General features: G+C 37.2%; 2 protein-coding genes across 3 annotated transcripts; both read left to right on the top strand.

Moving 5' to 3' along the window:
* Positions 1-1533: 1533 nt before the first annotated feature.
* ca15a (carbonic anhydrase XVa) lies at positions 1534-12473 on the top strand. Its single transcript, NM_001081689.1, is given in 9 exon segments — positions 1534-1571; positions 1650-1722; positions 1876-1902; positions 3227-3397; positions 5868-6019; positions 6118-6219; positions 6306-6378; positions 9671-9837; positions 11885-12473. Coding segments are annotated over 8 exon segments (975 nt in total). The 5' UTR covers positions 1534-1571; the 3' UTR covers positions 12095-12473.
* A 3011-nt stretch (positions 12474-15484) lies between these two features.
* On the top strand, positions 15485-26063 carry zgc:153760. 2 transcript variants are annotated; one of them, XM_005169440.6, is made up of 9 exons: positions 15485-15522; positions 15610-15682; positions 15822-15848; positions 16689-16859; positions 19172-19323; positions 20204-20305; positions 20395-20467; positions 22121-22287; positions 24138-26063. In XM_005169440.6, exons 2-9 carry the CDS (start codon positions 15610-15612, stop codon positions 24345-24347), a joined length of 975 nt encoding a protein of 324 aa, XP_005169497.1. In that variant the 5' UTR covers positions 15485-15522; the 3' UTR covers positions 24348-26063.
* The last annotated feature ends 1047 nt before the right edge of the window (positions 26064-27110 follow it).

Here is a 27110-nt window from a genome sequence, read left to right as displayed (position 1 = left end):
AAATTGTATGTGAACTCAAAGAATTGATTAAGGGCCTACTCACACCGTGCCTAAGCCCGCTTCCTGGATCGTTTGAGAAGTAGTGTGAGTGAAAAACACGCCTAAGCCCAAAACAGAAGACGAGACGTGAGTTTTAAGGGACTGTTTGATATGGATTTATTAATCATTCTTAACGTTAAATGAATGCAAACTGTAGTTTATTAAAGATGTAAACCCCTCACTGCACGACAGCTGCACCTTCAGCAAACCTCCTAATTTCCTGCAGCTCGAGGGCTTTATGATTGTTTATGAGCTTCAAAAGTGGCGGATCTGTTCTGCGAAATATTTGACTGCGTCACTGTAAATCAAACGACTTAAACGATATAACTAAAGAAATCTCCACTGTGCTGAGCGAGAGCGCTTACTGAACAGCGCAGCATCGATGACGCAAGCGCGCCCAGGCCTGAATGTAATGTGAGTGCGGGCCGTTGGGGGAGACGGGAAGAGGGACAAGCGTGCTTTTGCCCGGTTCAAGGCAACTGTGCTTAGTGTGAGTACACCCAAATACGTCTGGATGCTTATCTACATGAAATGGTTGTCGTAAAACTATTAACACAAACACACTGTGGCTGCTCACACACCATGTTAATGAGAAAAAAAGAATGAGATGGAAATGCTTGTTTGAATGCTTTTTCTTTATTCATTTTCCTTCGGCTTAGTCCCTGATTTATCAGGGGTCACCACAGTGGAATGAACCACCAATTATTCCAGCATGATTTACGTGGCAGATGCTCTTCCAGCTGCAACCCAGTAATGAGAAACACCCACACACTCGCATTTAACCACACATAGACTACGGACAATCTACTTAATCCAATTCACCCGTAGAGCATGTTTTTGGATTGTGGGGGAAACCGGAGCACCCGGAGGAAACCCCCAACATGGGGAGAACATGCAAACTCCACACAGAAATGCCGAATGCCCCTGCCAAGCCCACAGACCTTCTTGCTGTGAGGCAACAGTGTTAACCACTGAGCCCCCAAGCCACCCTACAGTCATTTTAGTTTATTCAATACTCCATAGCGCATGTCTTTAGAGTGTGTGGGAAACCAGAGGACTCAAAGAAAACCCACGCAATCACAGGGAGAACATGCAAACTCCACAAAGAAATGCCAGGCCAGGACGTCTTGCTGTGAGGCGACGGAAACATTTACCTTCCTGCGGATGAAGCTAACCCAACTTTGCATTGCTAATCACAACCATTTATTTGAGTTATTTAGGAACTTGACAACGAACAAGCTTATTTGAAAACATTTGAAAAATGCACACTGCTTCTGCTCTCCATCATGAAAAGGTTAGACCCAGAAGCAATATGACAACCATTATGGAGGAATACAATAATACACGCGCTGACAGCAAAGAATTTGATAATATTGTTCATGTGGTGTTTGATTGGAATGTTGGCTAGTTTATGTATTTGTATTTGAAGATGACACACCCACCTCAGGTGAGCAGCGGAGAGCCTTCAAAAGGAGGGAAGGAAGCCAAGTTGTCATAATTCTGCAGACAGACTGGAGAAACAAGTCGAAGAGGTACAGTCATACTGGAGCTCCCTTATAATTAATATCATTTCTCACATAAACTTCCATTAACGGGACTTCTTTATTTAGATGATTGCCTTCCTGATCTCCTTCCTTGCTGCACTTCTGTGTGAATCTGTCCACAGTGACAACTCTGCAGTAGGTGAGTGTCATTGAAAGTTCATTTACTCAGCGAGAGTCTATTTTCATCTAATTGACTCGTAGGAAAGTAGTGAATATCTAAAAATAAGCTCTTGAAAATTAACTGTTTCACTTGATTTTGAGATTACTAATGCTGTCATTTCCGCCCAAACAGCATGGTGTTATGACAACCCATCGTGCAGTAAGTTTAAATGTTTATTAAAATATTAAAATGTACAAAACATTGAATATAAAAGGCTATAAGCAGTAATATTATGTGTAATTATTTAGGCAAGATGCTGCAGGTAAATACACTATCAGTAATAAAGGTACGCAAGCTTTTGCTGGGGTGGTACCTTTTCAAAAGATAGACACTTGTACTTTAATAGTTCATATGGGTACCAAAACATTTTAAGAGGAACACAATTTATTATTTTTTAGGTACTAATATGTACCCTTGAGGTACTAATATGGACCTTTAAGGGTCAAATTTGCACCTTTTGAAAAGGTACCACCCCAGTGACAGCTCGCCTACCTTTATTTCCGAGAGTTTTGAGTAAAAAACAAACTATAGCCATAGTTTTAATATGTTTGAATTCAGAACATTGTCCTCTGTGAAATCCTTCAGAATATGGATTAGATTAAAACTTTGAGATTTGGTGTACAGTGAGCTGCTGAAGTGGAGACTTATGAAGGGAAAAAAGGTTTAAAAAGCTTGACAATTTAAAAAAAGCATTGTAATTGAAATCTACAGATACTGATATATTAAGTGTGATGTGTTTTGAATGTTTTCTTAATACGGTGCTCAACATAAATGAGTACAGGCCTTATAATTTTCATTTAAATTTATATTTTGTATAGGAAGCTTAACGATATTGTATTTGTGCATTAGTCAGTACTGAAGCCAAATCTGCAGCTAATCTAACAAAACAACAGGATCACAGTCCAAAAACTAGTAGCCTGAATTTATATGTTAGCGAAAAATATTGAATCAAAAAAATTAAAAAGAGCAAGATTCGAGGGAAACAAATAAAAGTATAAAAGTTTTTTGAAATTGCAATTATTTTCCTAATATTTTTTACGTGAGTTTAAATGTATTATCTTTCTGTTTCTAAAGGTGTTCGGTGACTGAAATTATTTAATTTAATTTAATGAATATATTTATTTAATAAACATGTCTTGTTCAAATGCATCCAAATATATGACCCATATTCACTGAGAAATGGATAAAAGTATTCATTTTCAAAATGGCATGTACTCATTTATGTTGAGCACTGTATGTATTGTGATTGAAATCTACAGATATCGATTAAAAAAGTGTGATAAAAGACTGTTTTAAATGCCTTAATCAGACTTAATGAAAAAAATATCAGTTTATGTAAAGTCAAAAAGCCTAAAATCTCTAAATTGAGAGGTGCATGATAAAGTGTTTTTGCCTGCAGTGTCTCACCTTGATATACATGTTTAGCATTAATGTATAATCAAAGCATGCTCTAAAACTTTTTTTTTTTTAATCCTTGAACTAGATTTTACCACCTGGCCTGAACTTGCTCCACATTACTGCAATGGATCCAGCCAATCTCCTATAAATATTGTCACAGCACAAATTCTGGAAAATTCTAACCTGACCCAGTTTAATTTTACTGGTTTTGATGCCAACACCACCTTCATATCAATGGCAAACTCTGGCACCTCTGGTAAGGGGCACAGCACACTGGGAAAGCTATTGTTTCTTCATTTTGTTTAATGAAATGTGGTCGCTATAAGTAGTGACCTGCATATAAGCAATAATTGCTACAAAAGCAATTCACCCTTACGAGATAGTCACATGAGAAATATCAGAAGCTTTTACAAAAGAGCAGAGATGTCAGTGATGTACGGTTTGACAACAGAAGAAGGAAAGTTATGTTATGCCTCTTTTTGTTTGTACCCATATTGGTACCTATTAAAAGGTTATTTCATCCCAAAGTTCTGTTATTACTCACTTTTGTCACATTACCAATCCCCCAAGACCATTGTTCACCACTGAAACATAAAGTAAAATATTTTAGATGAAATCTAAGAGGTCTCTCATCCTTCATAAACAGCAACGCTGCCAAGGTGTCCAGAAAAGGAGTCAAAAACATAGTAAAAACATTCAACGTGACTTCAGTGGTTCAATTGTAATCATACAAAGCTCTGAGATACTGTAAAAAAAAAAAAAAAAAAAAAAAAAACTGTTTGTCTTTTTCCATGTCAGGTCAGGGTGTGCATTTACTATAGGCAGTATGACATTGCCAGTAGAGTCAACACTGGAAAACAAAGTGGTATTTACACTTTTTTCGGCACACACATTTTCCTCGAACTTTGTATGACTACAGTTGAACGGTTTTGACAATGGTTTTGGTTCCTTTTCTGCACTTAGAGGATGAGACGGATCTTGGATTACATCCATAATATCTTAATTTGTGTTCTGAAGATAAACCAAAGTCTTAGAACAACATGAAGGTGAATGGTTAATAACAGACTATCATTTTTTTGGGTGAAGTAACCCTTTGACATGTTTCGAACAAGGGAAAGAAGAAGAGTCTAGGGTTGTACAACATTGGATAATCTGATATTGCAATATTTTTTCCTGCAATATGAACACAGTTTCACTGGATGGTTTAAAAGGCACTAATCAGCAGTTTTCTGCAGAGTCTAACAGTATACTGAGATTGTATAATCACAATACAAAAAAATGCTTTTCTTATTTTGCTTGGTCTCGTTTCTAGTCCAAATATCAGAAACTTCTTAGAGCAAGTAAAAATAGTAGGGATGTAACAATGTTGTAAATACCGTCATACTGCAATAGTAATTTTTTTTATATTATCGTAGGCGCATGACTCAATAAAACTATATGAGAAAAGTTTGCTTAGGTGAATGAAGCGAACGGGAGGTATCGGGAACTACAATTCCCATCAGCCTAGGCGTGGCCATCATCCTTTGCGGTCTGTTGTCACTACAGATCCAGTAATGCGGAAATGGAGTGTGTTGCTAGTAGCGGGGAAGAAAAAGAGCTGGAAATGATCGAACCTAAAGCGGGTTTTAAAGCGGATGTGTGGAAGCATTTCGGTTTCTTTCTAAAAAGATACGAAAAAGGAGAAAAGGTGACAGACAAAGAAAAATACAGTATGCAGGCACTGCCAGACTGTGGTGAAATATAAGTCGGGGAATACGAATAAAAACAGTCATGGGGACTGCAGAACACAGCACTTTTGTTAGATTGATGCAGACATTGACTTGAACTGCAAAGAGACCTCTATCTCACTCATGGCTTGTCCTCTCAAGTGGTGGAAAGACAATGCACAACGTTACCCACTGCTGTCAACCTTGGCTAAATCATATCTCTCTGTCCCAGAAACCTCAGTCCCAAATGAGAGGGGTTTTTTTCTGTTGCAGGGGACATGCCCAGAGATCCCAGCTTTTAGCAGATTATAGTTATATGATAATTTTCCTTAAAAAACCCATATCTATCTAAGTGAGTGAGTGATTAAATGTTGAATGTGATGAGTTTTCAACAATACTAAATTTAAACTTTATTATTATTTTTTTTATATGGTTTAATAGTTTTTTTGTTAAAAAAATTGAAAAAGTTCCTGTTTCGAAACTTACAGATAGATGGCTAATTTGTATGTCATTGATATGTTCAGTGCTAAGGTAAATAAACACTTTTGGCACTTTTTTTCGAGTCTTTTCATTAGTTTTGTTTTTCCTGTAAATTATTCAATAAATATCGTACCGTCCCATTCATACCGAGGTATTATCGTACCGTGAAATTCTGATACCGTTACATACCTAAAAAATAGTGTTTTGTTTTCATCTTAAATAAGGAAATAAGTCAACATTAAGGGATTTTACATTAAAACAAGCAAAATTATCAGTCAGTTGGATCAGTGAAACAAATCTTGTTCACACTTTAAAAAAAAAAAATTAATTCTAAGTAAGATTTTTTGTGTGTAAACCGAGTAAATTCTGTATAAATGCCATAATTAAATACAGTTCTGTGGCTCCTGGTCAATTATAATCCAGAGTCAACATTGCACACCTTGTGATGTGAAATATCAATGCTGAAATTATATATTTTGCAGCTATATTAGAGTCAGACATCAGTGATGCTCAACATTAATGTATATTACCCCTTTATAGTGGTCGTCACCTTGGATGAACAAATAATGTCAGTGCAAGGAGGAGATCTTCCAGGTCTCTACGTTTCTAAACACTTTCATCTTCACTGGGGCAACAGCAGCTCAATTCCTGGATCAGAACACACTGTGGATGGCAAACAGTATGCAATGGAGGTATGAGTGGATTCATTTTAACTGTAAACTTCTTCATATATCTTAACACAACATCCTGAGATTCATTGTTTGTGTGTGTATGTATCTGTGTTTTTCAGCTACACATTGTGAACGTCCATTCAAAATACAACGGGAGTCTTTCTGCTGCTCTAGCTGCTAATGACAGCTCAGCGCTGGCTGTTTTGGGTTTCTTCATTGAGGTGAATTCTTACACATTCATTATTGTTTATATATTATAGATGAAAGCTTAAACCTATAAAGTGGATTAATATGTATTGGCCAACAGGGAACGAATGAAGCAAGCAAAGCAAAGGGTTGGGGCGTCCTAACGTCCTTTCTGAGAAACATCACTTATTCAGGTGAGACATTTTGTGTCAGATGTTTTGGAGAGATGATCATCAGTGTTGTGAATGGTTGCTTGAAGGGATAGTTTATTCAAAAAATAAATTAATAATTGTACAGTTTTACCCTTAAACCATTCACTGCAAAAAGAAATGCTTTTCTCACTTAAATTTGTAAGCATTTTCTAGTCAAAGTTAAACATAATGTCTTTCCAAAAATAATGTCAAAATTAAATATGTTTTTCGCAAAACAAGCAAAATAATCTAGTTTTTCCTTTTTACATTAAATGATTTTGCTTACGCCATTGGATATTATTTTGCTTGGTTTAAGAGAAAACTCTTTTCATTTTGCCACATTATTTTGGTCACACTTTACAATAAGGTTCATAAGTTAATGTTAATTAATGCATTTACTAACATGAACAAACAATGAACAATACATTTACTACAGTATTTATTCATGTCAGTAAACGTTAGTTAATGAAAATAATTTTTTTTATTGTTAGTTCATGTTAACTCACGGTGCATTAACTAATGTTAACAAGCATGGACTTGGATGTTAATAATGCATTAGTAAATGTTCAATTATGATTAATAAATGCTGTACATGTGTTGTGTTGTACAACTAATGAATCTTATTGGAAAGTGTTACCATTATTTCTTAACAAGACAGTCATTTTTGCTTGTCTAGCAAGATTTAGCTAAAAAATCTTTGTTAATGTTCTACTAAATAAAAAGCACCTATTCATTCTCAATAATCTGAGGGTGAGTAAATCTGTAAATTTTCATCTCTGGACGCATAATCTCTTTAATTCACTCTAAAACAGGGATTTTTCATCATTTATCCATCTTCATATTGTTCCAAATCTGAAACCCAAAAGAAGCAACCCGGGCTCATTGTGGAAACGTAGTCCCGCGAACGTTTCTGTAGACCGCGGAATACATCCCGGCGGGTATGTACGGCTGCAGTTTTTATTTTTGCGAATCCGCGAGAGGCCGCCGTTGTGCGCTTTTTCTCATCTCGAACGTCTCTCGCGAGCGCGAGTTCTCGCGTCAACCCGCCAGAGGCCCCTGTCCGACTGACCGGATGATTGACTGCGCGACCGGCCAATCGGCTGACTGCCCTCCTCTTTCCCTCAACCCAACCAATTTTACCGATTAACTCGCCCGCCCGCTTGCTTCCCTGAACCCGAGCAACGGTTTACAAAAGCCGTTTAAAAAAATAAAAGCCCTGATTTTTTTTTTTTTTATTCCACCGCGTTTTCGGATTTCGCCGCGTTCTCGCCCTGTCACGAAACTCGTTCACTTAATTTTTGGGATTCTGTTTTTGTCTTACCTGATTGCTGGAACCACTCTTCCCCAGACTCGAAACCGATCGCCGTGGTTACACAGTGAGCTGAGTGGACAAACAGGTTGCAGCGGGAAAGCCCTCTACAAGGAGGTAAGCGGTCAGCCGGCAAGCGCGAAAAGGGAACAGCGTCACACCGCCCCGCAGCGTTCGCTTGAAAAAAAATAAATGCAGCAGTATGTACCTCCCGGGACGTATTCCGCTGTCTCCAGAAACGTCCGCGGGACTACGTTTATAGAATGAGCTTGGGTTGAAAAGAAGATATTGCACAATTCATTCATTCATTTTCTTGCCACAGCGGAATGAACCGCCAACTTATCCAGCAAGTTTTTTTACGCAGCGGATGCCTTTCCAGCCGCAACCCATCTCTGGGAAAATAATGCAAGATATTGGGCCCTATCATACACCCAGCGCAAGGCACGACGCAATAGTTTTTTTGCTAGTTTCAGCTTGACGCAAGAGTTGTTTTGACGTTTTGCATCACGCTGTTTAAATGGCAAATGCATTTGCGCTCATATGTGCTCTGGTCTAAAAAAGGAGGCGTGTTGAGGCGCATTGCTGTCGCGTTGTTATTTTGAGGAACTATAATAGTCTGTTCAATAGACCAGAACAAAGGAGGTCTAAAGTCTAGTGCAGAGCACGTTAGTTGTGCATCTCCCTTAAACATTGCTTAATACACACAAGATGTAGAGCAATACGCAAATATCTTTACATTTGAAAAAAAAAGTTAAGGGTTAAAATACTACAAAACATATAATTTTCTAGTCTACATGAATAAAAAAAACATACCTTCATGCCTTCTTTATCTCGGGGGGCTTTTTTAGTTTATTCATAACAATTAGCTTTTCTATAATATTATTATTAGCTGTATTATTTATTATATCCATATTTATATTTATTTTATTAAAAACAAGCTTAGATTTGTCCATCTGTCAGGTTTTAGACCATATGGGGCACAGCATGTGTGTTTGGAAATAACACACTTCGTTATTATTGTTCATTTATTCATTTGCTGGAAAATCAGAACTGAATTTAGAAATGGTTCTGAAACAAATCTTTGCGCTAAACAAACTAAATTAATTATGTAGGCTAATAGATGTCTGTGCGTACAAGAAGTTACCCTATCCACGAGAGTGAAAGTGAAAGTGAACGTAAAGACTGAGGAGGCTCATCTCTCATTCTCGCGCTGTAGATGCTCTGTTTAACTGTTTTCACGTAAATGGAATGGGAGATGAGACTCTGATTGGTTTATTCTCAAAACACACCTATAACTCATTAAGAGAATAAGCTCAACCCTGTTAGACCATGTGCCACAGTGCAAAGCAGATTTTTTCCATCCTTAAAATAGCAAAAGTGGATTCTGACACGCCCTTAATGTGTTTTGGACTTTGCGCATGGATCGTCAAAATAGAGGCCAATTTAATAATAAAATAATAAAATATATTAAAATAATATATTAAAATAAATAACAAAAAAATAATAACAAATTTATAAAATGAAATAATAGTCATATTTGGCCTATTGTGATGTGCATGAGTCAAAAAATTAAATGGAGAAAACAATGCAGGGTGGGGCGTTTTCCATAATTTGTAAATTGATTGGATAGGTGACGTTTGCTTTATGTAGAACTCGTGTGATTGACAGCTTGATCCTGCCCTTGCACTATAATGAGACATGGGATTTTTAAGATACTTAAATGATAATGAATTGGTAAAAAATAATGTGCAGAGTAAATAAAAAAAAAATAATTCATAACTTTACTTTGATGATGGATTTTTGTTTTAACAAAGACAGAAAATCGATGGCATCTATGATCAAATACAACATTATGCAAACAAAACACACGGATAAATGTCTTTTGTTTACTACAGAAGAAAAATAACATAAAACTTTTGAAAAAGCAATGAAACATTCTTAACATTTTGAACTTCCTTACACTGTTTTAACTTTTTATGTGTGCAGGTAATGCAACCGTTGACATTATGAATCAAACCTCAATGAACAGTCTGCTTGAGGGAGTGAACAAGACTAAATATTACCGCTACCGAGGCTCTCTGACCACACCATCCTGCAATGAAGCTGTCATTTGGACTGTGTTTAAAGAGCCCATCAAAGTCAATAACAACTTGGTAAGTCAAGGCATCTCTATGCTATATGGGTTCCCAAGAGTCAGTTTCTGGAATATCATGGGCTTTTAAAAGGTCCATTTCAGACAATGAAAGTCTAAACAAATTTCATTGTCTGAAATTTGTTTAGACAAACAAAATTTGTTATTTTCTATAGAAATATCACTGGGACATTTTCAAAAGGTACACATTTGTACCAAAAGTGTCTAAATCGATACTTTAAAAGTAGATATTAGTAGCTAAAAATTTAAAGAGGTAAACTTTTGTACTTTTAAAGCATCATAGTATCGTGCTCATTGCGCCTTTGTCTCAATAAAACAGTTTTACAACATGCAAATTTGCATCCAATATTAACTCTGTCATAGTGGTACATTCACAATGCTTATTCATATTGACAAAAATATATTAAAGCCTTGATGGTTAAACATTAAGACCAAAAATGGCTCCGCAGATACCTGAGGAGAGCCTTATGCACGCACCACTACAAAGCCTGTCAAACAGTCCAACATTACAAGATTGTAAACTGTCAAAACTCTACAAAGTTTACAGATAAACACATTTGGTTAAGGTGTGTAAACTGAAAGGAAACAGTACATAGAAACATGTATCCATGATGTGCAGGTCTTAAAGGGCCAGCAGCAGACTAATATACTCGACATGCTGGTGTTTGTCATTCACCCCATAACTCATAATTCACCCCAAATTTTGTATTTTGTCAATATTTGCTCACTCTGATAATTTGCTTATTCAGTATTTATGTATTAATATCCATTTGATGTTAATAAAGCAACAAAAACATTTAAAGAATCATGATAAAATCGTGAATTTGATTTTCCTGGAAAAAATTTTGGTATTTTTTTGCCATATTATATTTGGCCCTAACTAATGTAGACCCTTTAGTACAAAAGTGTATCATTTGAAAAGGTACAACCCCAGTGATGGCTCTCCTACCTTTATTCCTGAGAGCATAGACATATACAGTAGCATGTTTTTAAATTGTTCTGTTTCACAGCCACAAAAAAAAGCAGCTATATTTCCTCAGAACTTAATTTATTTTTTATTCTACATAGCACCGTATGTTTATTTATTTGTTTATTGGATAAACACATTTCAATCTATTTGCATTATTATCCATTTATCTATTATTATACAATGCATTTATTTACAATATTTATATACAAATATTTTGTATATTTTTTATATTTTCTATAAAAAAAATTTAACAATACACTCAAAATTCGACAATTTTTATTTTGGTGGTTTTTGGTGTCCAACAGTGTGTGGCTTAACTGTAACACCCTGTTATAACTAACCACGCTGTGTCGTGTGTTCCTTAACTGGCTAGCAGTCACTGTGTGTTTTTTACATCTTTCAAAATGGTTCCATCTTTTAGCCTAGAAGTGGGTGATTACAACAATATCAGATTTTACATACATATTTTCACAATTTTTTAAAAAGAAAAAAATATGAACTATAATAAAAATACTTTTACGCTGCAAAAATGGTTCCTGTGTTTCTCATCCAAAATTCGCCGAACTTTTTCAATAATTGCCAGGAAGACATTGTGGTGAAAACCTCAGAAGCATGCCATGATTAACCCTGAGCAAATACCTTTAAACTCTGTGTTACATTTAACCGTGCGTTACTTTGAGTCCCGCGATCCCCTATATTTTGTCCAAGTCATGAAACAGTTTTGTTTGTCTCCTTAAGTTTTTGTTGACATTTATCAAAATGTATATTTTCAGCATTCTCATAAATAAAGGTTCAAGAGCTGTATTGTAAAGTCTAAATTGGTACTTAAAAAGTCTGTATTAGTTGTTATTATTTAAAATAAGCTGAAACAACACAATTCTTCAATTTTTGGGAGAAGGACAACTTAATTGTTTTATGTTCAGTCCACTTAAATTTGTAAAAACAAATAAGTTAGCTTAATTTTATCCCGACAAACTGATTGTGTGGAAAGCAGCATTTCTACAGTGTTCTGCATGACATCTGCATGTTCTTAAGCTAAAAAAAACAGCTCATTTATTTTATTCCCACCCCTAAACAGATCAACCTCTTCAGTACAACGGTCTTTGCCAAAAATGCAAGTGCTCCAGTTCTGAATGTTAACAACTTCAGAGGAGTTCAGCCGCTGAATGGCAGAGTGGTGACGTCTCAGGTGGAGCAAACCGCGTCACCCACAGCTCCATCATCAGCCGCCACATCCATTTCATCCCTCTCCCTATTACTGCTCTTGACCAGTTTGTGTTGCCTGTAAATATACTATTAGTGATTTTATTAAAATAACTGGAGTTTAATAATTTATTTCCCCACTGCATTGTTCACTTTATTGATTGTGTTTGTTCATGATCGACATGGAAACATTTGATGAGATCCAGTGGTTCCTGTTTGTCCCTGTTGTATTTCTGTTTCTACATCTGTAATTTAAAACGCACAATCCACATCTTTAGAATATCGTTGTAAAAAAATCTTAGAAGTTAAAGTCAAAATAATTTTAACTTTCATATAAAGCTTGTGTGTGACACATTTGAATGTTTTGTGACTGTATACTATATGTATAGTGTAAGGATAAGCTTAAGTTTTTGGTTTTGGAGTGTAATGATGTCATGAAATATCATTAAATATAACAGAACGGTTCTCTGTTTGAGTGCAGTTTATGTTCATGGTATACATTTCTGGGCTTTTGGTCTTTCATGACCTGTGCTGTTGAGTCGGTGTGTGTGTTGAAATGGTGTGTTGATGCTCATTTTCCAAAAGGGCTGAACTCTGATAGAGAAGACAAGGGAACCGCTATGTATACTTTAAGACTCGTTATGACTTCCGTCATTTTTCTTACTCTAGCAAGCTATCCAGCGAGGGCTTCCAAAACAACAAAGGAGAGAAAGGTGAGAAAAGCAAGTTTTCTTATTACATTTTTGCTGTCAGGAATCCCCCATGTATAAAAACTTCTGCACTCCAGTGTCAGGCCTTATTACAGCAATGAAGGAATGCACTCTTAATGCGATCAGTGTCTATTCGCTTGTTAAGTGTGACGTCACATGAAGCGGCTTCCAGGTCCAAGTGCTCTATTCAACTGAATGGGAAGACTCATTAAATGATAATAATAAACGTTTACAAAGTGATTTAATACTTTCGAAAATCACGATCACAATATATATGTCCATGCCTAATATCCGTTGGCCAGAAAGTGACTTATTTTTTTTATAAATTGTTAAATTTTTGGTATTTGTTATGCAGCAAGCCCAGAGATTGTTATATACACTATGATTTTTATAAAATTAACTTTATTGTGTGATAGGAATAAAACGTGATCATAAACGAATGATTTCTTAACTCAAATGAGTGGCGGCTTGGACCCAGAAACAGCATTACATACATCACCACTTAACAAGCGGATACAAAGTTATTCACTATTCTCGTTTGTGACTTGGACGTTGCTCTTAGTGCCACCAAGGAAAAAGCTAGATCTTTTGATTGCGCTATGGTGGCTACGGAGATTCACCTCTAACTGAATCAGTTAGAGATCAAGCTACTCTATTTTCCTCAACCAGGCCAAAAAGAATTCAAGCTCCTCTGGAACTTTCTTCTCCCGCGATTAAAAACCTCTGGGGTTGCCAGACAAGAGCAGCTTTAGCCGTTTATCAGCACTTTGCACCAGCATAGATCAGTGCAGAAGGAGAACCCTAAAAAACAGGAATGTGGCAAGGCAACTCTCTCAGCTGAGGTCCTCTATGGTCTACCGTGGTCCTGCCACAGTAGAGCTTAATTTGTGCCGGAACACGCCAGATCCAAATCCGGATCCGATACCTCTAAAATCTGATCCAGCACCTCATTTTACTGAACCCCCTCCTTAACCACCCTCCTCCACCGTCCGCTGTTCACTTTCGCTTCTCCAACACTCTTCACTTTCGTTCGCGACAAATATCCCCCGCTCTTCACTTTCGTTCACAACACCCCTTCTTCATCCAACGCCCCGCCATGTCAACCACCCCATACAGCCCCCCCAACCCGGTCTCCACTTTCGTGCGTGGCACATCTACATCCTTGGGTAATATGCCGGATCTGTTACCCCGATCTGTTCCGGGATTTCGCAATTCACAAATTAAGCACTGGCCAACTCATAGGCATTCATCGGCCTGCTTTCTTACTCTTTCTGATGGATTAAATATATATTTCATTCAGTTTATTTTGCATTCAAACATATCAAAAGATTAAACTAACTCAGCTTTGGACTGCTATTCGCAACTGTTAGGACTGCGTTGTTTTGTTTGTGTGTTTGATTTTGATTCTAGATTGGGGGCGTGCCTTCAGCAAACCTGATGCTGGTCAGCGGCCTTATTTAAACCCCGGCAGAGAGTTTGTCGGGGCCGCTGTCCATTCACTTGGCAGTTGGCCAGAGCCGCGCTCCTATTTGGCCATTATGCTTTGTTTCGCATCCATACACCATCACTGACGACATTTACCGCATCCATACACTTGCATTTCACACTGATTGAACATATTGATACTGACAATTTGATTATATAATTTAAATTGAGTTAAATAAATCTTCTTTTTGATTATACTTCTCCTTGTCGTCTCCCTTATTATGTTACATCCCTGAGCCAGGTGTAACACAACCAATTACTTGAGTAAATTTGGAAACTTTTGGTGGCTAACAAACCTATTTTAAACCATTTGGAAAATGCACACTGGTAACTCTTTACAATAAGGCTGTATTAGTTCATTTTAGTCAATACCTTTAAAAACAAACAGTAAACAACATTTTTATTTCAGTATTTGTTCATGTTTATTAGCGCTGTTTAATAAAAGTACAGTTGTTCAATATTAGTTATTAGTTAACTAATGTTAACAAGCATGAATTTGGATTTTAATATTGCAACAGTGAATGTTCAATAATGATTAATGAATGCTGTACAAGTATTGCTCATCAATAGTTTTTGTTAGTCTTTCATTCAATCATTTTCTTGTCGGCTTAGTCCCTTTATTAATCTGGGGACAGATTAATGAACGCCACAGCGGAATGAACCGCCGACTTATCCAGCAAGTTTTTTTACGCAGCGGATGCCCTTCCAGCCGCAACCCATCTCTGGGAAACATTCACACACACACACACACACACACACACACACACACACACACACACACACACACACACACACACACACACACACACACACACACACTCACGGACAATTTAGCCTACCCAATTCACCTGGACCACATGTCTTTGAACAGTGGGGGAAACCGGAGCACCCGGAGAAAACCCACGCGAACGCAGGGAGAACATGTAAACTCCACACAGAAACCCCAACTGATTTATGTTAGTAAATGAACTAATTTACTTATGAACTAATGAAACCTCACAGTAAACTGTGACCTTCACACTGCTTTAGCTCATCATGAGATGAGATAACAGACCTAAAAGTGAAAGTTTCACACCTTCACAGAAAGAACGCCATGATGGCTATGACGCCAAGTTCTGATGGCTGTGATTTGGAAAATATTCTGATGTGAACATTGGCGGATTGGTATAAATGTAGGCCAGATTTTTTTTTTATCAGAAGCTGCGAGTATGAAGGTGACACACCCACTTCAGGTGAGCAGCGGAGAGCCTTCAAAAAGGGGGGAAGGAAGCCAGGTCATCGGATTTCTGCAGACAGACTGGAGAATCAGGTTGAAGAGGTACATTCCGACTGGAGCTCCCTTTGTGTGATTGATAGCATTTCTCACATAAATTTCTATTAACGGGACTGCTTTATTGTGATTAAGATGATTACCTTCCTGGTCTCTTTCCTTGCTGCACTTGTGTGTGAATTCGTCCACAGTGACAACTTACCGGTAGGTGAGTATCACTGAAACTTCCTTTACTCAGCGAGAGTCTAGTTTCATCTAACTGACTGTAAAAGCTCTTGAGATTTCATCTGTTTCACTTCTATTTGAACAATTTGAGTTTACTAATGCTGTCCTTTCACCCCAAACAGCATGGTGCTATAACAATCCAGCATGCAGTAAGTTTTAGTTTTTTATTAAATTATTAAAATTGACAAAACGTTGAATATTAGGACTGTTAGGAGAAATAATTTTAAGGCAAGATGTTGCTGGTGAAAAAGGTAAGAACATTACCACCATGATTTTAAGATGTTAGAAAACTGAACATTTTTCTCTGTGAAATCCTTTGGCATAAAACAGTGAAATTTGGTGTACAGTGAGCTGCTGAAGAGGAGATAATTTGAGAAGAAAAGCTAATTTTGGGAAATGTAAAAATAAGTGGAATTCTAATCTACAGAGACTGATTAATTGGTCACACTTTACAATAAGGTTCATTAGTTAATGTTAATTAATGCATTTACTAACATGAACAAACAATGAACAATACATTTACTACTGTATTTGTCCATGTTAGTAAACGTTAGTTAATGAAAATACAGTTGTTCATTGTTAGTTCGTTAACTCATGCTTCATTAACTAATGTTAACAAGCATGGACTTGGATGTTAATAATGCATTAGTGAATGTTTGATTATGATTAATAAATGCTGTACAGGTGTTGTTCATGATTAGTTCATGTTGGTAAATGCATTAACTAATGAACCTTATTGTAAAGTGTTACCGATTAATCAAATGAACACAGACTGTTTCGAATGTTTTCTAATATGCATTATTACAGTAGTTTAAATCTACAGATACTCATTAAAAAAGTGATAAAATACAGTTTTAAATGTTTCAATTAGACTGAAAAAATACGGTTTTGTATTTGCAGTGTCTCACCTTGATATACATGCTTAACATCACTGCACAGTATAATCAAAACTTGCTCTAAAGCTTTTTTTTAATCCTGTATTGAACTAGATTTTCCCAACTGGCCCAATATTGCTCCACAATACTGCAATGGATCCAGCCAATCTCCCATTGATATTGTCACAGCACAAGTTCAGGGAAATCCTAACCTGACCCAGTTTATTTTAACTGGTTTTGATGCCAACACCACCTTCACATCAATTACAAACTCCGGCACCTCTGGTAAGAGGCACAGCACACTATTGTTTCTATTGTTTCTTCATTTTGTTTTGATGAAATGTGGTCGCTAAAAGAAGTGCGAATAAGGAATAATAGCTACAAAAGCAATTAATCCCTATGAAATGGTAACTTGAGAAGTGTTAGAAATTGCTTTTACAAAAGAGCAGAGATATACAGTCACCAGCCACTCTATTAGGTAAACCTTACTACTACAGTGTTGGACCCCCCTTTGTCTTCAGAACTGCCCTAATTCTTTGTGTCATAGATTCAACAAGGTACTGAAAATATTCCTCAGAAATTTTACCCCATATTGACATCATAGCATCACACAGTTGCTGCAGATTTGTTGGCTGGACATGGTCTGCAACAATACTCAGGTAGTCTGTGGCGTTGACACGATGCTCAATTGGTACTAATGGGCCCAAAGTGTGCCAAGAAAATCTCCCCCACACCATTACACCTCCACCAGCCTGAACCACTGATACAAGGCAGGATGGATCCATGCTTTCATGTTGTTGATGCCAAATTCTGATCGGACCATCCGAATGTCGCAGCAGAAATCGAGACTCCTCACACCAGGCGACGTTTTTACAGTCTTCTATTGTCCAGTTTTGGTGAGCCAATTGTAGTCTCAGTTTCCTGTTCTTAGCTGACAGGGGTGGCACCCAGTGTGGTCTTCTGCTGCTGTAGCCCATCTACCTCAAGGTTGGACGTGTTGTGCGTTCAGAGATGCTCTTCTGCAGATCTCGGTGGTAACGAGTGCTTATTTGAGTTACTGTTGCCTTTCTATCAGCTGGATCCAGTCTGGCCATTCTCCTCTGACCTCTGGCATCAACAAGGCATTTGGGACTGAATATATCCCCCTTCTGATGCCAGTTTGAACTGCAGCAGATAGTCTTGAACATGTATACATGCCTAAATGCATTGAGTTGCTGCCATGTGATTGGCTAATTAGAAACACGTTAACGAGCAGTTGGACAGGTGTACCTAATAAAGTGGCCGGTGACTGTACGCGATATACTTTTTGACAACAGAAGAATGAAAGTTTTTGTATGCTTATTTTTGTTTGCATCCATATTATTTACTAAATAGGGGATAGTTCACCCCAAATTGAAATTTCTGTTATCACTCACTCTTAAGCCTTTGAGATTTTTGGTCATCCTCGAAACACAAAGTAAGATATTTTAGATGAAATCCATAAGCTTGATCTTCCTTCATAGACAGCAATGGTTCCGACGTCCAGAAAAGGAGTCAAGAACATAGTCAAAATACTCCATGCGACTTCAGTGGTTCAACTGTGATCATAGAAATAGACAAGAATCAGTAAAAATTCATAGAGTTTTCCATGTCAGGTCAGGGTGTGCATTCACTATGGGCAGTGAGACGCATTGCCATTAGAGTCAACACTGATTTTACATGGAAAACATATTTTTTTTAATATATATTTTTTGGCAAACAATGTGTTCTTGGAACACTGAACAACTGAAGCCACATGAAATGTTTTGACAATGATTTTAGTTCTTTTTTCTGGACTTAAAACATCTCAGGACCTTTGAAGGATGAGAGAGCTCCAGAATTTCATCTAAAATATCTTCATTTGTGTTCTGAAGATGAATAAAGATCTTAAAACAACACGAGGGTGAGTAATTATTAGCAGAATATCATTTCTGAGGTGAACCCTTTAACAGATTGTGGTAAAGATTGTAGAGTCTATGGCTGCACAGTATTGGAAAAATCTGATATTAATCAACAATAAATATTGAGTGAATAGCAATAGATATAAACACAGTTTCACAGGATGGTTTAAAAAGCACTGTTTTTTGGAGAGTCTAACAGTATTTAGGTACAGAAATTTAATAATCACAATGCAAAAATGCTTTCCTTACTTTGCTTTGTCTCGCTATCCAAATATCAGAAAATTCTTGGAGTAAGAAAAAACTAGTGTTTTGTTTTCATCTTCAGAAGGAAATAAGGGAACATTAAGGGATTTTACATTAAAACAAGCAAAATTATCAGTCAGTTGGATCAGTAAAATAATCTTGTTCACACTTTGACATGTACATGTTTTTTGTTTTTGCATAAATCATATAAATTAATATAATTTATAAATCATATGAAATAATTTAAAATAAACTACAGTATTTAAATCCAATTCTCTAGCTCCTGGTCGACTATAATTCAGACTCAACATTTGATTCAGACTCAGCTATTGCAGGTGCACACATTGAAATATCAATGCTGAAATCATATACTGTATCGTGCAGCTCTAGTAGAGTCAGTGATGCTCAACATTAATGCATATTACCCATTCACAGTGGTCGTCTCTTTGGATGAAGACATAATGTCAGTGCAAGGCGGCGATCTTCCAGGTCTTTACGTTTCTGTACAGTTTCATCTTCACTGGGGCAGCAGCAGCTCCTTGCCTGGATCAGAACACACTGTGGATGGCAAACAGTATGCAATGGAGGTATGAGTGGATTAATTTTCCCTGTGTTATTCCACAAAGTTTTTCACCCACATGTGAATTTTATTTCCTCTTTTAAATATTTGCCAAATGATGTTTAACAGAGCAGGGAATTTTTCACAGTATTTTGTATAGTATTTTTTCTTCTGGAGAAAGTCTTATTTGTTTTATTTCAGCTAAAAATTGAAATAAAAATATAATGTAATAATATTTATATGTATATATATATATATATATATATATATATATATATATATATATATATATATATATATATATATATATGTGTGTTTATATATATATATATATATATATATATATATATATATATATATATATATATATATATATATATATATATATATATATATATATGTGTGTTTATATATATATATATATGTTTATATATATATATATATATATATATGTTTATATATATATATATTTATATATATAAATGTTTATATATATATATATATATATATATATATATATATATATATATATATATATATATATATATATATATATATATATATATATATACATATAAATATTATTACATTATATAAATAATTGTTTATATATATTTTCGATAGTCCACAGAACAAACCAGTAACACGATGACTTTCCTAATTACCCTAACATAGTACCCTAATTAACCTAGTTAAGCCTTTAAATCTCATTTTAAGCTGTATAGAATTGTCTTGAACAATATTATTTACTGTCATCATGGCAAAGATAAAATAAATCAGTTATTAAAAATGAGTTATTAAAACTCAAAGGGTTAAAAACGAAGAGCTAATAATTCAGACTTTAGCTTTATATCCTAACACAACATCCTGAGATTCACAGTATGGCTATGTATGTGTGTGTCTTTCAGCTGCACATTGTGAATCTCCATTCAACATACGACGGGAATGTTTCTGCTGCTCTAGCTGCTAATGACAGCTCAGCGCTGGCCGTTTTGGGTTTCTTCATTGAGGTGAATTCTTACACATTCATTATTTATTATTACTGATTATAGATAAAAGCTCAAACCTATAAAGTGGATTCATTTGTATTGGCCAACAGGGAACTGATGAAGCAGACAAAACAAACAGTTGGGACATCTTTACATCCTTTCTGTCAAACATCCCTAATTCAGGTAAGACATTTTGTGTCAGATGTTTTGGAGAAATGATCATCAGTGGTTGCTTAAAGGGATAGTTTATACCACGGATGTCAAATCCAGTTCCTGGAGGGCTGCAGCTCCGCACAGTTTAGTTTCAATCCTAATTAAATACACCTGATCAAAATAATTGAGTTCTTTAGGCTTTTTCTTGCTCTGTTAAACATAATTTGGGAAATATTTAAAAAAGAAAAAAAATCAATAGCAGGGCTAATAATTCAGACTTCAACTGTATATATATATATATATATATATATATATATATATATATATATATATATATATATATATATATATATATATGATAAACGATGTTTAACAGAGCAAAGAAAATTTGGACAGTATGTCTGATAATATTTTTTCGGTCCCACTTTATATTAAGTGTCCTTAACTACTATGTACTTGCATCAAAAAATAAATACAATGTACTTACTGTGTTTATGATGTATTTGAGAACACTTGTGGTTGGGATAGGGGTTGGGTTATGGACAGGTTTGGTGATATGGGTAGGTTTAAGGGTGGGTTAAGGTGAAGGGAATGGTCAGCAGTGTATTTACAAATGTAATTACAGAAGTTAATAACAGATGTAAATACATACAGGTATTTAATCAAGTCTAAGTACACAATAAATACATGTATTTACACAATAAGTACATTGCAACAAACTATTATTTCCTGTGAAAGTACATATCAGTTAAGGCCACTTAATATCAAGTGGGACCATTTTTTCTTCTGAAGAAAGTCTTATTTGTTTTATTTCAGCTAGAATAAAAGCAGTTTTAAATTTTTTATTTATTAAAACTATTATGATTAGAAATGTGTTGAGAAAATCTGCTCTCCGTTAAACAAAAATTGGGGAAAAAAATAAACAGGGGGACTGTAATCAGTACTATAAGCAGTTTGTTATCAACTTCCTATTTTGAAAGTCATTTAATTTAACATGTCAGTATTCATTTGTATTATTCCAGTGTGTATTAATAGAGCAACTATTAAACTATTAAATCAAAGCAATTTAAAGTAATTTTAAAAAAGTGAGTTCCAAAACTAGTATGGTAAAAAATATATTAAACATTAAGTCTGTAAAATGAACTGTTAAAAGTGGTGATGATCACCAGTCTTGTGATTGAAAGTGTTGTATTGTCGTCTTTCAGGTTGTATCTCAGCTTTAATGTGCTTTTTAAATAAATAAATAAAAAACAAAGCAGCTGTTTGCCATCGTGACAGCAATCTGATCCTATTAACGGCCAATCGCTTTCACTCCGAAATGGCGGAATTGCGGGGCTGTTGCTGGACACTGCTGTTGCAATGGTTGCACATCTTGGTGATTCTAACTCTTTGCCTTAATAACCATAACCTAAATAGCCGGGTCCGTCACATTTTAGGGTCCCCTTCAAACATATCTGTTGTGTTCCGTGCTATTAGAAGGTGTTGTGAGAATTTGTAGGCATTTTTTTGTACATCGTTTACATTGTGAGAAAATGCAAATGTGTTTTTTTTTTTATGTGGATGCATTGTGAGACTTTGCTACACATGTGCTGTCAAACGGATAAGGATCTTTTCTCAACTTGGTGGCGTTTTTTGTAAAGTGTTTTCTTAAATTGCTTTGTTTTTAACTTTTTATATTTGTAGGTAATACATACACAGACATTATGGATCAAATCACTATGAACAGTCTGCTTGAAGGAGTGAACAAGACTAAATATTACCGCTACCAAGGCTCTCTGACCACACCACCCTGCAATGAAGATGTCATCTGGACTGTGTTTAAAGAGCCCATCAAAGTCAATAACAACTTGGTAAGTCAAGGCATCTCTATGCTATATGGCACAGGTGTCAAACTCAGTTCCAAAAGGGCCGCAGCTCTGCACAGTTTAGTTCCAACCCTAATTAAACACACCTGATCAAACTAATTAAGTCCTTCAGGCTTGTTTGAAACCTACAGGTAAGTGTGTTGTAGCAGGGTTGGAACTAAACTGTGCAGGGCTTCGGCCCTCCAGGAATTGAGTTTGACACCCCTGCTATATGGGTTCCCAAGAGTCAGTTTCTGGAATATCATGGGGTTTTATAAGGTCCATTTCAGACAATGAAAGTCAGGGAATTTGTTATATTTTATAGGAATATCGATGGCGTGGGACATTTTCAAAAGGTACACATTTGTACCATAAGTGTCTGTATTGGTACTTTAAAAGTAGATATTAGTAGCACAGAATTTTTGGGATATCATGGGTCCATTTCAGACATTGAAAGTCAGGGAATTATATTTATAGGGGAGAGCGGGGCACAAAGGCACAACAAGGTAATAGGGTCAGACAAAGCATTTTTTACCAGCAACACACAAGCCTCTTCTACAAATGAGCACTGGTTGAATGATTGCCAGCTTATGGTTTCTGTGCAGTATTGCCAAAAGTGCCCGGAGTAAAAATTTTACTATTTACCCCACCTGCGGAGGAGGGCGACGCAGTGGCGCAGAGGGTAGCTCGTTCGCCTCACAGCAAGAAGGTCGCTGGGTCGCTGGTTCGAGCCTCGGCTCAGTTGGCGTTTCTGTGTGGAGTTTGCATGTTCTCCCTGCGTTCGCGTGGCTTTCCTCCGGGTGCTCCGGTTTCCCCCACAGTCCAAAGACATGCAGTACAGGTGAATTGGGTAGGCTAAACTGTCCGTAGTGTATGAGTGTGTGTGTGAATGAGTGTGTCTGAATGTTTCCCAGAGATGGGTTGCAGCTCGAAGGGCATCCGCTGCATAAAAACTTGCTGGATAAGTTGGCGGTTTATTCCGCTGTGGCGACCCCAGATTAATAAAGGGACCAAGCCGACAAGAAAATGAATGAATGAATGAATGAATAATTAAAAGGACAAATTCTGGACCTTTTGGCCATGGAGGGTGGTTCGTTTGAAAAATGTAAAATGTAAAATGTAAACTATATCGTTTGAACCACCCAAACCCCCCCTGGCTACCGGCATGCACTGTTTTTTTAATATCTTTTAAAAAGGTTCCATCTTTCAGCCTAGAAGATGGTAATCAATATAAGATTTCACTATTAAACTTTTTTAAAAAATAATTTAAAAAATGCTGCAATAATGATTTCTCCTGTGTTTTTCATCCAAACTTTTTCAATAATTAGCAGGAAGGCGTCTGTCGACATTGTGGTGAAAACCTCAGAACCCTGGGCAAATACCTTAAAACTCTGTGTTACATTTAACCCAGCGTTACTTTGAGCTCTGCGCTCCTCTATATTTTGTCCAAGTTTTGTTTGTCTCCTTAAATTTTAGTTTACATTTATCCAAATGTATATTTTTAGCATCCTCAAAAATAAATGTACAAGAGCTGTCACTGGTGTTGTCCCTTGTCAAAAGGTCCAGAACTGTACCAAAAGGTCTATATTGGGACTTTAACAGTGCATATTAGCTGTTATTATTTGATATAAGCTGAAGCAACACAAGTCTTCAATTTTTGAGAGAAGGACAACTTGATTGTTTTATGTTCAGTCCACTTAAATTTGTAAAACTAGTAAGTTAGCTTAATTACTTCATATTGTCCCAACATAGTATGATTGTGTGGAAAGCAGCATTTCTACAGTGTTCTGCATGACATCTGCATGTTCTTAAGCTAAAAAAAACAGCTCATTTATTTTTTCCCAACCCCCAAACAGATCAACCGCTTCTGTACAAAGGTCTTTGCCAAAACTGCAAAAGCTTCAGATCTGAATGTTAACAACTTCAGAGGAGTTCAGCCGCTGAATGGCAGAGTGGTGACGTCTCAGGTGGAGCAAACCGGTTCCTCTGCAGCTCCTTCATTAGTCCCCACATCCATTTCATCCCTCTCCCTAATTCTGCTCTTGACCAGTTTGTCTTGCCTGTAAATATACTATTAGTGATTTTATTAAAATAACTGGAGTTTAATAAAATGAAGTTTCACAAACAAATTTCGAGAGGAGCATGTGATATGATTGACTGCAGATATCATTGACTCATCTACACTCAGTAGCTAGCCAATCAGATCGATCCAAACTCACTATAAGTAACCTAGCTAAGAACTACTCCCTTATCTTCGTTTTCTCGAAGAAACCCCCCATCCACCCCTTCTCCTCCTTTCCTCTTTTGCCGAGGGGAGCTCTCGAGAACACCTGACCTCGTACTCCCCTCACATGCTCTATGGACCTGGCGGGAGCCCTGGGCTCAACTATCTCCGAGCTCAGGGTTCTCTCTTGGGACAGCATGCCAAACCTGCTAACTTGCTAACAAGTTGTCAAACAGTAACTAAGCGTGAACTCTTGAATTACTTATCCCACTGCATTGTTCACTTTATTGATTGTGTTTGTTATGATCGACATTTTCTGTTACTGTTGTGCATTGTCCAACCCGGGCTCATTGTGGAAACGTAGTTCCACGGAATACGTCCAGGCGGGTACGTACGGCTGCAGTTTTTGTTTTCGCGAATCCGTGAGAGGCCGCTGTTGTGCGATTTTTCGCACTTCAGACGCCTTTCGCGAGTGCGGTTCGTGCCCGCGATGTTCTTGCGTGAACCCACCGGAGGCCGCTGTCCGACTGACCGGATGATTGACTGCGCGGCCGGCCAATCTACCGACCCGCCCTCCTCCTTCCCCGAACCCAATCAATTTTACCGATCGACCCGCCCGCCCGCTCGCTTTCCTAAACCCGAGCAACAGTTTACAAAAAGCCGTCCAAAAAAATAAAAGCCCCGATTTTTTTTTTTCTACCGCGTTTTCGGATTTCACCGCATTCTCATCCTGACACGAAACGCGTTCACTTAATTTTTGGGATTCTGTTTTTGTTTTACCTGATTGCTGGAACCGCTCTTCCCCGGACTCGAAACCGATCGCCGTGGTCGACTCCTCTCTGCATCTCGAGCCTGCTGATGTACACGGTGAGCTGAGTGGACAAACGGGTTGCTGCGGGGAAGCCCTCCACAAGGAGGTAAGGCAAGCGCGAAAGGGAACAGCGTCACACAGCCCCGCAGCGTTTGCTTGAAAAAAATAAACACGGCCGTACGTACCGCCCCGGGACATATTCCGCTGTCTTCAGAAACGTCCGCGGGACTACGTTTTCAGAATGAGCTTGGGTTGGCATTGTCACATGGAGACATTTGATGAGAACCAGAGGTTCCTGTTTGTACCTGTTGTATTTCTGTTTCCATTATCTGTATTTTGAAACGCACAATCCACATCTTTAGGATATTGTTGAAAAGATTCTTTGTTTATACAGTCGAAATACTTTACAGTATAGAAAGCTTGTGTGTGACACATTTGACCGATTTGTGAGCGTTTGTATACTATGTGTATGCTGTGAGAATAAGTGTGAATTTTTGGTTTTGGAGTGTGATGATGTCATGAATATTATTAAATAAAAGAGAATGGTTGTGTGTGTTTATGTTAGACATTTCTGGGCTCATTGCTGTTTCATGACCCTTGCTGTCCATATATTGTATAGAGAGTCAGGGAGATCTTGTTTTTAAAATATCCTAATTTGTGTTCTGAATGTGAACAAAGGCCTTATGGGGTTTGGAATAACAATGACATGAAGATGAGTGACTGATGTGAATAAATCTTTAAAGGTTAAAGAAACCCTCGAGTACTTTCTTTGAGATTTTAACAGATCTGTGTGTGTTTAGCATCATTTAAGATGATGTTAGCTCCTGTTAGCTTTAATTGTGGGGAAAACTGGATAATTTTGAGCTTTTGTCAGCTAATTTCAGCTTCCGGGTTTGAAATAATTTTTAGGGCGCGATCAAAATTGATGACGCTGCGCAAAACTGCAAGTGCAAAGACGACGCGTCGGTTTCTCATTATTATTCATAGCACAGTTTTCTTATCCTATGAGAAGAGCCTGCTGCTTAATTATTCATGACTGCGCATGCTTTCCGAAAACAAGGCAGAACTGCCAGTGCCAAGCTGTGAGATCCTACCTTAATGACTGCTCATATGTGTTTGTTTCTATGATCCACGGGGTTTGTAGCATGTTTTTCCCCATGATCCTGTCAGGGTCGATACAGCAAAGCTGTATGTGTGCTGCAAGCATTTTTGTCGGGAGAGCAGTACGAGAATTGGAGAATGGCGGACGTCCTTTATCAGGAGTTTGTTCACATTTAGACGCATCACCGTGCTGATGTGTTTGCCTTAATCCTCTAGATTACCAACAGGGCTAATGCTGTGTTCACACCAGACGCAGAACACGTGGATAAATCGCACTATTTGTGCGTAAATAGCTGCGTGAACATTTGAATTTACTTGCTTCATTCGCGCGTCAAACCTCGCTTCATTCGCGTTTCAAATTCACTTCAAAACAGACGCGGATTCGCGTGATGGGCAGGGCTTCTGTCTGCCCGAAGACTCTAGCTTCATAGCTAAATGGCTAACATGGATTTTATGAAGAAAATAACAGTGTTTATGTGCTTTATGAAGACTGAAAAACAGTGTCGATACGTTTAGGGTCGTGTCTGAGTCCACTACATACTTTCAGAGGTGCATCCAGCTCTGTGAGCTCATAAACTCCTCCAGAAACTTAACCTGGATGACGGAGGCTTTCAGCGGTGCTTCTGACTGGGCCAAGCCGAGTTTGATGAACTGTTCTACGTCACAATCACGCCCCCACAAGAGCAAGCTTCT

The sequence above is a fragment of the Danio rerio genome, chromosome 12 (assembly GCF_049306965.1).
Source record: "Danio rerio strain Tuebingen ecotype United States chromosome 12, GRCz12tu, whole genome shotgun sequence".
NCBI classification, from domain to species: domain Eukaryota; kingdom Metazoa; phylum Chordata; class Actinopteri; order Cypriniformes; family Danionidae; genus Danio; species Danio rerio.
The sequence above is the reverse complement of the archived record's forward strand: the minus strand, read 5'-3'. Positions and strand labels throughout refer to the sequence as shown.

Excerpts from the sequence above, each read along its gene's own strand:
- zgc:153760 (XM_005169440.6), top strand. The coding sequence starts at position 15,610 with ATGATTACCTTCCTGGTCTCTTTCCTTGCTGCACTTGTGTGTGAATTC. Across the intron at positions 15,683-15,821 it reads CAGTGACAACTTACCGGTAG|CATGGTGCTATAACAATCCA; the intron begins GTGAGTATCACT and ends CACCCCAAACAG. Across the intron at positions 16,860-19,171 it reads TACAAACTCCGGCACCTCTG|TGGTCGTCTCTTTGGATGAA; the intron begins GTAAGAGGCACA and ends ACCCATTCACAG.